Source organism: Notechis scutatus, chromosome 2 (assembly GCF_049901735.1).
Source record: "Notechis scutatus isolate UNSWTSFEM ecotype Mainland chromosome 2, rNotScu1.2, whole genome shotgun sequence".
NCBI lineage: Eukaryota > Metazoa > Chordata > Lepidosauria > Squamata > Elapidae > Notechis > Notechis scutatus.
This window is the reverse complement of record NC_142010.1, coordinates 150,270,029-150,282,201: the sequence shown is the minus strand read 5'-3', so window position 1 is coordinate 150,282,201 and position 12,173 is coordinate 150,270,029. Positions and strand designations below refer to the sequence as shown.

The 12,173-nt window shown below is 39.9% G+C and overlaps 2 protein-coding genes across 2 annotated transcripts; both read left to right on the top strand.

Annotated features, from left to right (window-relative positions):
- The first annotated feature begins 598 nt into the window (after window positions 1-598).
- On the top strand, window positions 599-1,525 carry LOC148132331 (general transcription factor II-I repeat domain-containing protein 2A-like). Its single transcript, XM_087954202.1, has one exon. The coding sequence runs from the start codon at window positions 599-601 to the stop codon at window positions 1,523-1,525; it is 927 nt and encodes a 308-aa protein (XP_087810328.1).
- A 60-nt stretch (window positions 1,526-1,585) lies between these two features.
- Window positions 1,586-2,401, top strand: LOC148132330 (general transcription factor II-I repeat domain-containing protein 2B-like). The gene has a single exon (XM_087954200.1). The coding sequence runs from the start codon at window positions 1,586-1,588 to the stop codon at window positions 2,399-2,401; it is 816 nt and encodes a 271-aa protein (XP_087810326.1).
- The last annotated feature ends 9,772 nt before the right edge of the window (window positions 2,402-12,173 follow it).

Genomic DNA, 12,173 nt, shown 5'->3' with positions numbered 1-12,173 from the left:
AAACGAAGTCAAAAGTTGCTGGGAAGTTGCTCGGGTGCTGGGAGCAGGCTTTTAAGAGCTGCGCCCCAAGGAGCAACTGGCGGCCGGAGCGGGGGAAAGGCAGGTGAAAGCCCCCCCCCACACACACCTTGGCAAGCGGTTTGCAGGGTTAGCCAGCAGTTTCTCGCAAGAGACTGAAGGCCGGTCTGCTCCCCCCAATTAGATGTTGGTTCAAGAGGGAGGGTCAGCCCTGCTACTAATTGGTAGTTCACAGTTTATCCGTGGGCACCGGAGGAGTTATGTTTTGGGGGGTGGGCATTTATTTATTTCTTATCTTATAAGTGGCCAACTTGTGTAAGCTGAGGGGGTACATTCATACATACACACACACACACACACACACACACACAGTCGTTTATTCGTAGGGGAAGAATCTGTCTGTCTATCTATCTATCATCTATCTATCTATCTATCTATCTATCTATCTATCTATGTTGTGTTTTTAATAGGAAGAATATCATATCTGCACATTAGGCACAGTGACTTGATTTTGCGGAGCCCGAGCCATTTTCAATTATCGCTCTTCTTCTACTGGTCAGATCAGAACCCATCTGCAGCAATGTCGAAGAAAAGAAAAGTCGGCAGTGAGTGCCGGGTGTTTAATAAAGAATGGACGCCTAAATACTTTTTTACTGAAGTCCGGTCAAAGGCTGTATGTCTTATTTGCCAAGAAACCATTGCGGTTTTCAAAGAATACAACATCAGCCGTCACTTTTCCACCAAGCATGCTAATTATGCCAGCAACCTTTCAACGCAAGAACGTACGGCTACCGCTCATAGGTTGGTAGCTAGCTTGCAGACTCAGCAAAGCACCTTTAACCGAGCAACTTCCATCCAAGAAGCAAGCACGAAGACAAGTTATTTACTGGCATTCAAACTAGCAAAAGCCAGCAAGCCTTTCTCCGAAGGGGAATTTCTTAAAGAGTGCATGGTAGAGACAGCAAGTATTTTATGTCCCGAGAGCAAGAACAAATTTGAAAAAATTAGCTTATCACGCAGGTCAGTGACTCGCCGTGTTGAAGTAATTGACAAACACTTAACTAGCAAGCTAAACAAAAAAGCGGAGTCATTTACATTATATTCTTTGGCACTGGATGAAAGCAATGACATAAAGGACACCGCTCAGCTTTTAATTTTTATCAGAGGGATTAATGAAAATTTCGAGATAACGGAGGAGTTTTTGGCTATGGAATCCCTGAAAGGAAAAACACGGGGAGTCGATTTATTTAACAGCGTGTCAGCGGTCATACAGAGGCACAAGTTACCTTGGAGTACGCTCGCCAACGTTACCACAGATGGATCACCAAATCTGACAGGAAAAAACATCGGGATGCTCAAAAGAATCCAGGACAGGGTGAAAGAGGACAACCCTGAGCAGGAGGTAATTTTCCTACACTGCATAATTCACCAGGAAGCACTGTGTAAATCCGTGTTGCAGCTTGACCAAGTAGTGAAGCCAGTTGTGAAACTCGTTAACTTTATTTGAGTGAGGGGACTTCATCATCGTCAGTTTATTCATTTTCTTGAAGAAACTGACGCTGATCACATGGACTTGCTTTACCATTCTAATGTCCGCTGGTTAAGTTTGGGAAAAGTATGTCAACGTGTGTGGGAGCTCAAACAGGAGATTATTTCATTTTTGGAGCTACTTGAGAACACTGACAATTTTCCTGAGCTGAATGACACAGATTGGCTTTGTGATTTAGCTTTTACTGTGGACATACTGACACACATGAACGAGCTGAATGTGAAGCTACAAGGGAAAAACCAGTTTGTGCATGAAATGCAAGCAAACATCAGAGCCTTCAAAACCAGGCTAGTTTTATTTTTGAAGCAAATGTCAGACAAGTCATTTGCTCATTTCCCCACACTGGCTACGTTAAAAGAGGCCCCGCAACATGTTAAAAAATATAGGAAATCACTGAATGACCTGCATGAAGAATTCTGCCGTCGGTTTTGTGATTTTGGAAAAATTGACTGGGCACTTCAGCTGGTGTCAAGTCCCTTCTCACAAGACCCGGAAACGGTGCCACAGGAGTTGCAGTTGGAACTGATTGATCTCCAATGTGACATGGTGTTAAAGGAGAAGTTCAACTCCCTGAAACTGGATGAGTTTTATGCTTCATTAAGTGCAGCCAAATTTAAAAACATCCAGAAGATAGCACAGAGGATGCTGGTGTTGTTTGGCTCTACATATGTGTGTGAACAGACTTTTAGTGTGATGAACACCAACAAAGCACCCCACAGATCCCAGATGAGTGATGAACACCTCAGATCTGTTCTGAGAATTGCCACAACAGAATTACAACCAGACTTCGATGCACTGGCAAAAATGAGTGATCAACAACACTGTTCTCATTAAAATATGTTAATACTTTAATGCTTTTTTCTGTTTATGTTTGATATGTACTGTTAACAAATGCAGTTTTTTATATGTATCGTATCTTGTGCTGACCCGGCCCGTCTGTCAAATTTTAAAAGTCAATGCGGCCCCTGAGCCAAAAAGTTTGCCCACCCCTGGTCTAGCTATTAGTAGTCTAGCACCATCTAGTGAAGGGTGGTGATAGAAAATTCATTTGCCACCATAAATACAGTATGTGATGATTTATTACCCCTTTCTTCATTTGCAAGCTGAAGATTTGGGAAGTAGAAGTTCCACAAACCTGGATAATACCAATTTGGGAAGGCTGGTTTTATAATGCAATGGCCACAGTAAAGAAGAAAAGGTCTGCTGTAATTCTAATAGTGCAAGAGAAAATGTTCGAAAATGAAAATTTGCTTGGTATCTGCAGAATTTTCATACTCTTATGTACTATTAAGCTAGTGCACCTATATGTATTTCTCTTTCCCTTTCCAAATTGTTGAGCTTTGATTTTTCTCCCAATTACCGTATTTGCCGGCGTATAAGACGACCCGGCGTATAAGACGACCCCCCACCACCACCAGAAACGCCCTCCAGAAATCCCCGGGGCTGCAGCGGCAGGGCGGAGTGCCAGGGGCCGTGGGAAGAGCAGGAAGGCTGCAGCCTCGGGCGGAGCGAGGCGAGCGGGATGAAGCAGAAGCGACGCAGGGGATCCAGGAAGCCAGAGGCGCCTTCGCTGCGTCCAACAAGCATCCGAAGCCGGCAGTGGATATACCGGCGTATAAGACGACCCCCCCACTTGGAGGCATGTTTTTCGGGGCAAAAAAGTCGTCTTATACGCCGGCAAATACGGTACATTTCCCCTGCATTCCTCTTTTGGGGATCAAAGGACTCTTTAATGACCTCAGAAGCGAGTGAATTGATTGCCCTCTCCCCTGATTCATTGGCATGCAACTTTTTTTTTTTTACTTATTACATTTCATTTCTCACCAGGAGCGTAGGGAATCTCAGAGCAGAATCCTTTCTACGACGATAATTCCACTAAAATGCAAATGTAATTGCATTGCACGCAGAGAAGCACCACTGAGATTAGCCTCAGACCAATTAATTGACTGAAGCTGTTATAAAATTGTTTAGCTTGTTGTCCATTTTTTTTTGTTTCAGGAAACTGAGTATATTTTTCACCCTCAAGTGTCTTTCACATGACATGTTGATGGATGCTATTTATGGACAAGTCTAGTCTCAGAGCATCACACCAAGGCTTCACTTAATGAGGGTCTCTGTGTTCCATGACCCTGCTTCAAAGATTGTCGTCCACATTCTTTTTTTTCCCTTACCAAAAAGAAAAGGAAAAATAAGAGAGGGAGGGAGAGAAACAGAGTGAGGGAGGAAAATGTTTGCCCTGGATGGCCAAACACTCAGCATCCTCAAACAAGACTCTCAATCTTCTGGTTTTATACTAGTTTTATTTTTTTTAGTTTTTTTTTAGTTTTTTTTTTTTTTAGTTTTTTTTACTTTAATTTTAGTTACATACTATTTGCATTGCTTCTCTTTCTTTAATTAGTCAGCTCTTATTCCCAAACTATAACCTTAATGAGTTAGCCTATCTTATTCAGTCTTTAATCTAAGGCAGGGGTGTCAAACACAAAGCCCGTGTGCCAGAGCGGTCATGTGCTGGCCACGGCCACAGCCAAGTTGCAGAATGTCAGATGATGACAACATGTTGTTGCGAGTTTGATACCCCTGATCTAAGGCAGGGGTCCCCAACCACCGGTCCACGGACGTACCGGTCCGTGGAACAAGTCCTACCGGGCGCTGGCTTGCTGGCGCCACCATCTTGTTTTGATGAAAAAGTGCTTCCGGTGAGCTTTTCCAGGTAGAAAGCTCACCGGAAGCACTTTTTCATCAAAACAAGATGGCAGCGCCCAGCTGATGTCAGTACCGGGCCGCGCCATAAAAAAGGTTGGGGATATCGGGCCGCGGCGTAAAAAAGGTTGGGGATCACTGATCTAAGGGATATCTCTATATGGACACTGAAGGTATGAAGGGGTCCTTTTATGTGCCATTGAAAGGGTGCAGCATCAGATAAGAGATACTAGGATGGTCCATTATGTTCCCCTAGATGTGATTTCTCACTGAAACTCTTTTTGGGGTTCAATATACATTTTAGAAATTAAATTTACAAAGCATTGTATTTTGTATATATCTTTTTAACGTTTAATAAAAAAAATTCTAAATTAAAAAAAAGAAATTAAATTTAGTGGCAAACATTTTTTTTTAAATGCTAATCATTATAACAAATGCCAAATCCTACAGAAGCCCAGGCTGCTGTTTGCAAATACAGCTGATCAAGGAAATGTTACAGTAATGAAAGGAAGTTTGTGTGGAGTAGGGATTCATAAAGAGGAGGGGGTGCATTTCCTCTGACAGTGGGTAATTTCAGTGTCTCACTGTGTGACATTTGATCAAATCGACTGTGAAGTGGCTGCTGAATTATCTGCGCCAAATAGACATGATTGACAGGACTGGGATAGTAAAGGAAGTATGACCCATTATGCAGAAGCACAGTTGGGAAGCTTGTGAGTGGCTATGTCAAGTTCACAAATGCCTTTGGTGATTTCAGTAATTTCTTGCCGCTTCTTAGTAATTTTGGAGTATGTTGCTTTGCAAATGACTGACCTATTTCCTTGTAGGCAGTCTCTACTGAATTTAGTAAGGGTGAGATTTTTTAACCAGTAATCTACAGTATTCAGTCAGTTTCAGTGATGTTTCTTTTCCCCACTTCTCTCTTCATCCTTCTCCAGCCTGGTACTAAGCAATAGTATTTGTGAATTTGATGAAGATTTTGAGGAGTTATTGCCTAAACACCTCTTGAGTATCAGGCTGGGGAAACTACACCAATTCATCAGAAAACAGATGGCAGCCATGACTTGGGAAAGCCTTTGTACTTACTTATTTTCCCATCTTCATTTTATAAATAATGGCAACAAACATACCCAATACTCCCTTCTCTTCCTATTTTCTCTAAAATAATCCCTCTGTGAAGCAAGTTGGGCTGAGAGAAAATGACTGGCCCAAAGTCACCCAGCCAGAATTAGAACTCACAGTTGCCCAGTTTCTAGCCTTAACCACTAGACCAAACTGTCTCTCTTGTGTACTTTATTTATTTATTTATTTATTAAAATTATATGCGGTCCATCTCATTGTCAGGCAACTCTGGGAGGGAGGCTTACAACATCATAAAAGCAGAGATAGAAACATTAAAACATTAATATAGAATACAAAAAATTAAATAAGTTAGGATTTAGGAACCAGAATACAACAGGGTGACGGGTGGGATTTTCCTAGCCACTAACCACTTCCAGGGTAAAATACCTTCATTGGGGCCCCAGGACTATTGATTTGGAGTTTGGAGGCTCTTTTGGATGGCCAAGAGGATGGGGGTAGATCTTATCTTGAGGTGAACAATGTTGCAGAGGGCGGGAGCCATAGCAGAAAAGGCTCTTCTCCTGGACCCCACCAGCCAGAAATCTTTGATCAACAGAGTCCACAGTATGCCCCTTGGACCAGAATGAGTGGGGTGGGCCAACCCCATTGATTCTTCAGGTAGCCTGGACTCATGCCATAAAAGGCTTTAATGGTGATAACCAACAACTTTAATTTGGACCCAGAAGCAAATTGGCAACCCATGCAGCTTGCACAACAGTGGTATTACACAGGCCACTTCAGGGGCCCCTAGAACTGACTACACCATTATAAGGTGCATGCTTTCAAATATTCTTCAAGGATACCCCATGTACAGCGCATAGTAGTAGTCCAAACACAAGGTGACCATGAGTGACTGAGTGCAGGGACTCATGATCTAGGAAAGGGTGCAACTTGCACACATAACACAAAGTTGTGCAAAAGGTTTCTTAGTCACTCGGATTTATCAAGGTTCAGACGAAGCCTGGTTTTCCCCATTCGCACAGCACCATAAGTGGGGAGTGACAGCAATATTTGGGTAACTGAGAATGGAGACATAAAGCTGATAATACTTCATCCTATGTGGTGAATGATCTCAGTGGCGTTATGTAAATGTTAAAAAGGAGTAGAGAGAATACTGCACAAGCTTTGAAGAAAGGTATTGAACCAGGGCAAGACTGTGCTGCCCAGCCCCAGATCCCACAACAGGCCCAAAAGGATACCATGGTCAATGGTACTAAAGGCCACTGAGGGGGTCAAGGAGAGCAAGGATGGATGCACTATCCTGCTCCTGCTCCCTCCAGATATCATCAACAAGTGTGACCATAACCAGGCCTGAAACCCTACTAGAAGAAGTCTAGGTAATCCATTTCATCCAGGACCCTCTGAAGCTGCTATGCAATCATCTTTTCCACCAAGTTTCCTAAAAAGAGAAGATGAAAAACTGGACAAAAATTGTCCAAGCAGGTGGGATCTAATATAGGTTTTCTGACTAGGTGAACCAGGCCCTCCTTAAAAGGTCCTGGGACTGTCCCCTCCTGCAGTGATCTGCCTGAATCCATTTGGAACAGAGGTGGTATTCAGCAGGTTCTGACCAGTTCTGGAGAACCGGTAGTGGAAATTTTGAGTAGTTCAGAGAACCGGCAAATACCACCTCTGACTGGCCCCGCCCCCATCTATTCTCTGCCTCCCGAGTCCCAGCTGATCAACTGGGTCTTCTTGGTTGCCCTGCACAGGAGAACAGGACTGGAAAGTAGGTTAGTGGGGTGGGGGTGGGGTGGGAATGGAATTTTGCAGTAACCTTCCCCTGTCACGCCCATCAAACCATGCCATGCCCACCAAGCTTCAACCACAGAACCGTTAGTAAAAAAAATTGAATCCCACCACTGACTTGGAGATCATAGTCCTGAAGGCTTTCATCAACCAGGAAAGACAGGGATCTAAATGACAGATAGTTGTGCTGTCAGCATTGAGCACCAAGTCTACTTCATCAGATCCAACAAAATCAAACTGTTCCCAGATAACTGGATAAGGCTGCTCCCAAGGCATCTCTAATGGACCTGCTCCATGCACTCTTTATGCATCTTTTGTACCAACTGCACTTGTTCCTAAATTGGGAGGCTCCACTCACTGTCTCTTATTCCTTGGTAACCTCCCCTTTCAATTATTGCATCTCACAAGGTGTCCTTGAGACCACTTGGAAGCTACTGTACATCTGGTTAATTCTAATTCTTTAAGTACAATGTTAAACAATGTTACCTACTAGGACCCAGGAAGTATGCCTTTTCTCTCATGATGTCTGATATGGAACAGCATCTCCTGCAACACCCAAAGTTCAGAGGGCTTCAACCCTACTGGCATTTTATAAGATCTGGCCTTTTGTTATTTTTTTTCCTGTAAAACAGGTTTCAGTTTGTTGTTCAATTGAATTGTACAGTTTATAAATTATATTAAAGGTGCAAAGTGATTTATCTCAGACTTTTTTTTTTTTGCGTCTCAAAAACATGGCATTTTAACAGGGCTATGTAGTCTTTTTGTATCTGTATATTGGACGTGCCAGAATAATTTTCTGCCAGCTCAGAGACTGAGGAACAGCATATTAAATGAATTGTGTGCAAGAGCCCATGAAGGGATAAAGAGTAGTTTAAATCAATAGTGGGAAATAGCTACATTTGTAAGGGATACCCCACTGTTTCTGGAATTGATACAATTACAGTGGGATATTTGGCTTTACGGACTCAATCCTCAAACTATGTGCCACTTTCTAATCCAAATTATACATTAGCTTCTGAGAAAATCACAAGGCAAAAATAACTTCCAAGGAAAAACCCTTCTAGCCACTGCAGATATTGAAGCCCTTAATACCAACATCCCAGGTGATAACAGATTACAATCCATCAAGAATATTGTTCTTCATGATATTCTTAGATAAGAGAACAACCAAGTTCTGCCACTATTATTTCAGATTTGGAGTGAAAATATAAATCTGCAGATAAGTGGGAAAATCACTGAAAGACTCAAAACAGTGCTTCTCATTCCTGCTTTGGGGGGAAATATTTATTTTCTTTTCCTCTTGGTTTCCCCAAGAAAAAAAAGACAATGAAGTATTTTAAAATATTTTAAAATAATACATAAGATGGTTAGTATATGAAATAATTTAGTCAATGTTGGAAATGTACATTTCAAACAGGAAATTAACCGGATGAAGGGAGTGATAACTTTCTCTTTATAAGTAAAATTTCAGTTTTCAGAAATGAATGAAAAGATAACAAGATGTAGAAACTTCTGAGAGGGAGAATTAAAATTTAAAAAGTGAAAATGATTAATCAACACTATATGTGACAAATTGTATATTCTTAGATCCTCACCTCTCCACTTCTTTGTTTCTCTCATCCTTAAAAGTTCAGCAACTTTCAATTTTACTGGTAAAAAAATATAAATGAAAGGCACAAGGAAGCCAAACATATTTTCTGAAATTATTGTGATGAACAATGAATTACTCAGTATTTTATAAAGGAAATCAACTGCTTGATCTCTATATTTACATGTTTCCAGTTTCCCCAAGTATAATATTCATCCCCAAACAACAGATTTCTATGGTCAACTGTGATGAACATTCAACAACTGACTCCTTCAGACCCAAGAGACTTTACTGCCACCTACAGCTTTTATGTAGTACTCCACAGTTTATACAAGAGATTAATTGCCTTGTTTTATACACCTTGAGCAGAGAGTTTGAATATGAACCAAAATATTCTGTATTACATCATTACTTGTCAAATGTTCTGACTTTCATAAATAGTATATTTTACAGTTTCCAAACCATGCTGGATTTTCCCTAGCTTCTATTTTCTATCATCCCACATTACAGCTATGATATTCATACTTTCAAGTATACAAATTTCATTATAAAAGAGTGTTGCAGATTTTGGGGTGGATTGTAAGTTGTGGTTTTTATTGTATCAGTCTGGCAAAGGCACTTGTTTGTATTTGATTTATGACCACTGCTATCTTATTTTGTTGCTCTGACGTCTACATTCCAAAATAATCCTGCCTTTTCGTTTCTCTTTTCCCATGTCCCTTAATTACTTACTTACTTATAAAATCTTTATAGCAGGAATTTACTCCATTCATTTGATGGAGCAGGCTTGTTCCACAAAATTTTATTACATAATAAGCTTTATTAGTTGTATATATATGTATGTATGTATGTATGTATGTATGTATGTATGTATGGTATTTAAGTTGTTTCGGGTATTTTCCCACTTCTTAATATTTGTGCTTTTATTATAGCGATGTTTGGGCAGAATCTCATCTGCCATCCTTAGGCTTGTGCATTGGAAAATACATGAGCCTGAGGATGGCAGATGAGATTCTGCCGAAACGTCGCTATAATAAAAGCACAAATATTAAGATGTGGGAAAATATCCAAAGAAACCTAAATACCATACATATAAATACCCGTGAAAACATAAGATAGATAGATAGATAGATAGATAGATAGATAGATAGATAGATAGATAGATAGATATACTGACAGTTGCCTTATTGCAGCAAGTTAGTATTTTTTTATAATATTTATCAACAAATCTATTACAGATTGAAGCATAAAAAATCTGTAGCCCTCCAAATATTGAATGAAAATTTGTAAGGGGGCCAATCAATATAGCTAGTGGTAAAGTGTGCTGAGATAAACCAAAATATATGTAAAATATTCATAAGCTATCTGATGGTATCAGAGAACACACATATTTGATTCATTTATGACTACTAACATGTTATAGGTTTTCTTACCTGTTTATCTTTCCTCCAGAAAAAGTCTCAATTTCAAAATCTGATCGGAACATACATTAAACTGGTGCAGTTCAAGGCAAATGGAGAACATGCAGCAATGTTTAAGCCTGCCATGAATCATATTGTGAAGTATGCGGATGACACGGCAGTGGTGGGTCTTATCTGAGATGACAATGAAGATTCTTATAGGAAGGAGGTGAAGGCTCTGGTGGACTGGTGAAATAAAATAACTTGGTTTTGAATTGTTAAAAAAATAGCAAAGGAGATCATTGTTGATTTTAGAAAGAGCCAGCATAATCATACTCCACTTTGTATCAAGGCTGCAGCTGTGGAGGTGGTCAATAGTATTAAATACCTAGGGGTGCAGTTCACTAACAATTGGTCTCTTCATACATTATCTTTAGTGAAGCGTGCAAACCAGCGTTTGCATTTCCTGCGTCAGATGAGAGGAACACATCTTTCTCCTTCTGTCCTGGCCACTTTTTACAGAGGTACAATTGAGAGTGTTTTAATGACCTGTATCACTGTTTGGTTTGGTGGTAGCAGTGCCTCAGATAGAAGGTCCTTACAGAGAGTGGTAAAGACAACTGAGATTATAGGAAGCTCACCTCCCATCATTCAGGATACTGGTTATAAGTGCTATGTGCTTAGAGCTCAAAGCATTGTTTGAACTCTAAGCACACCCACCTACTTCATAGTCTATTTATGTTGCTCCCCTCTAGGAGGAGGTTTCGAAGTATCTATAGCAGGACTACTAGATTTTGTAACAGCTTTATTCCTTATGCCAGCCGTCTTGTAAATTTGCAGGATTCTTTTTTTTTTGTCACATATATGTATATATTGGAACTATACTGTGATGGTTCTCCGTGCCATATATGTGTGTGTATGTAGGTATATGCATAATGGTTATCTTTTGAGAGCTGAATGCAACAAAATTTCATTTCAATGTATGCTGATTAGTTTACATTTAAAGATTCTATTCTATTCTATTCTATTCTATTATTCTATTCTATTCTATTCTATTCTATTCTATTCTATTCTATTCTATTCTATTCTATTCTATTCTATTCTATTCTATTCTAATTTTATTCTAGTCTATTCTATTTTAAAAGGGCCAGATAGGCAATCTTATTAAAGATGTTACAATATACACATTTTCCCATTTGTAAAATATTGAAATGTAGCAATAAAATACACGTCTAATATTTAAATAATGATGATGGTGTCTAAACTCTGTATACAGATAGACCTCAACTTACGACCACAATTGAGCTCAACATTTATGTTGTTAAGAAATTTGTTAAGTGAGTTTTACCCCCATTTTACGACTATTTTGCCACATGTTAAGTGAATCACTGCAGTTCTTAAATACATGGTTGTTAAGTGAATCTGGCTTCCCCATTGACTTTCTTTGTCAGAAGGTCACAAAAGGTGATCACATGACCCCGGGACCTTGCAACCATCATAAATATGAGTCAGTTGTCAAACAATCAAATGTAAATCATGTAACCATGAGGTGCTACAATGGTCATAAGCCACTTTTTTCAGTGATGTTGTAACTTCTGTTACTAAATGAACTGTTGTCAGTCAAAAACTACCTGTAACCCTCACCCACTCTGCACTGTCATTCTGCTGATTCATAAGCATTTCTTAGTAGACATTGAGGGAAAGTGACTGATTTAAGACTGATCTATAAATTCTAGAAGAGTGTTGTTTTAAGGTGCCTTGTCCATTTGAATAAGAGAATACTGTGTGAGATTTGCACAATAAAAATAAGCTGTACTGTGATTTCTTTTATAGAATATGAAAGGCACAGCATATCATGCACCTCGATGAATAAACTGAGTTTTAATAATGATGCACGTTTGATTTAGAAACATAATAAAAGATGGGGGAAAAATGACAACCAAGTGAGGGATCAATTCTGCCTTTCCAGATTTGTTGATCTTTAGCTCTTATCAGAATGCAGCTGCAGAGCCAAAAATCACTCTCACTGGGAACTGCAAGAGTTCAC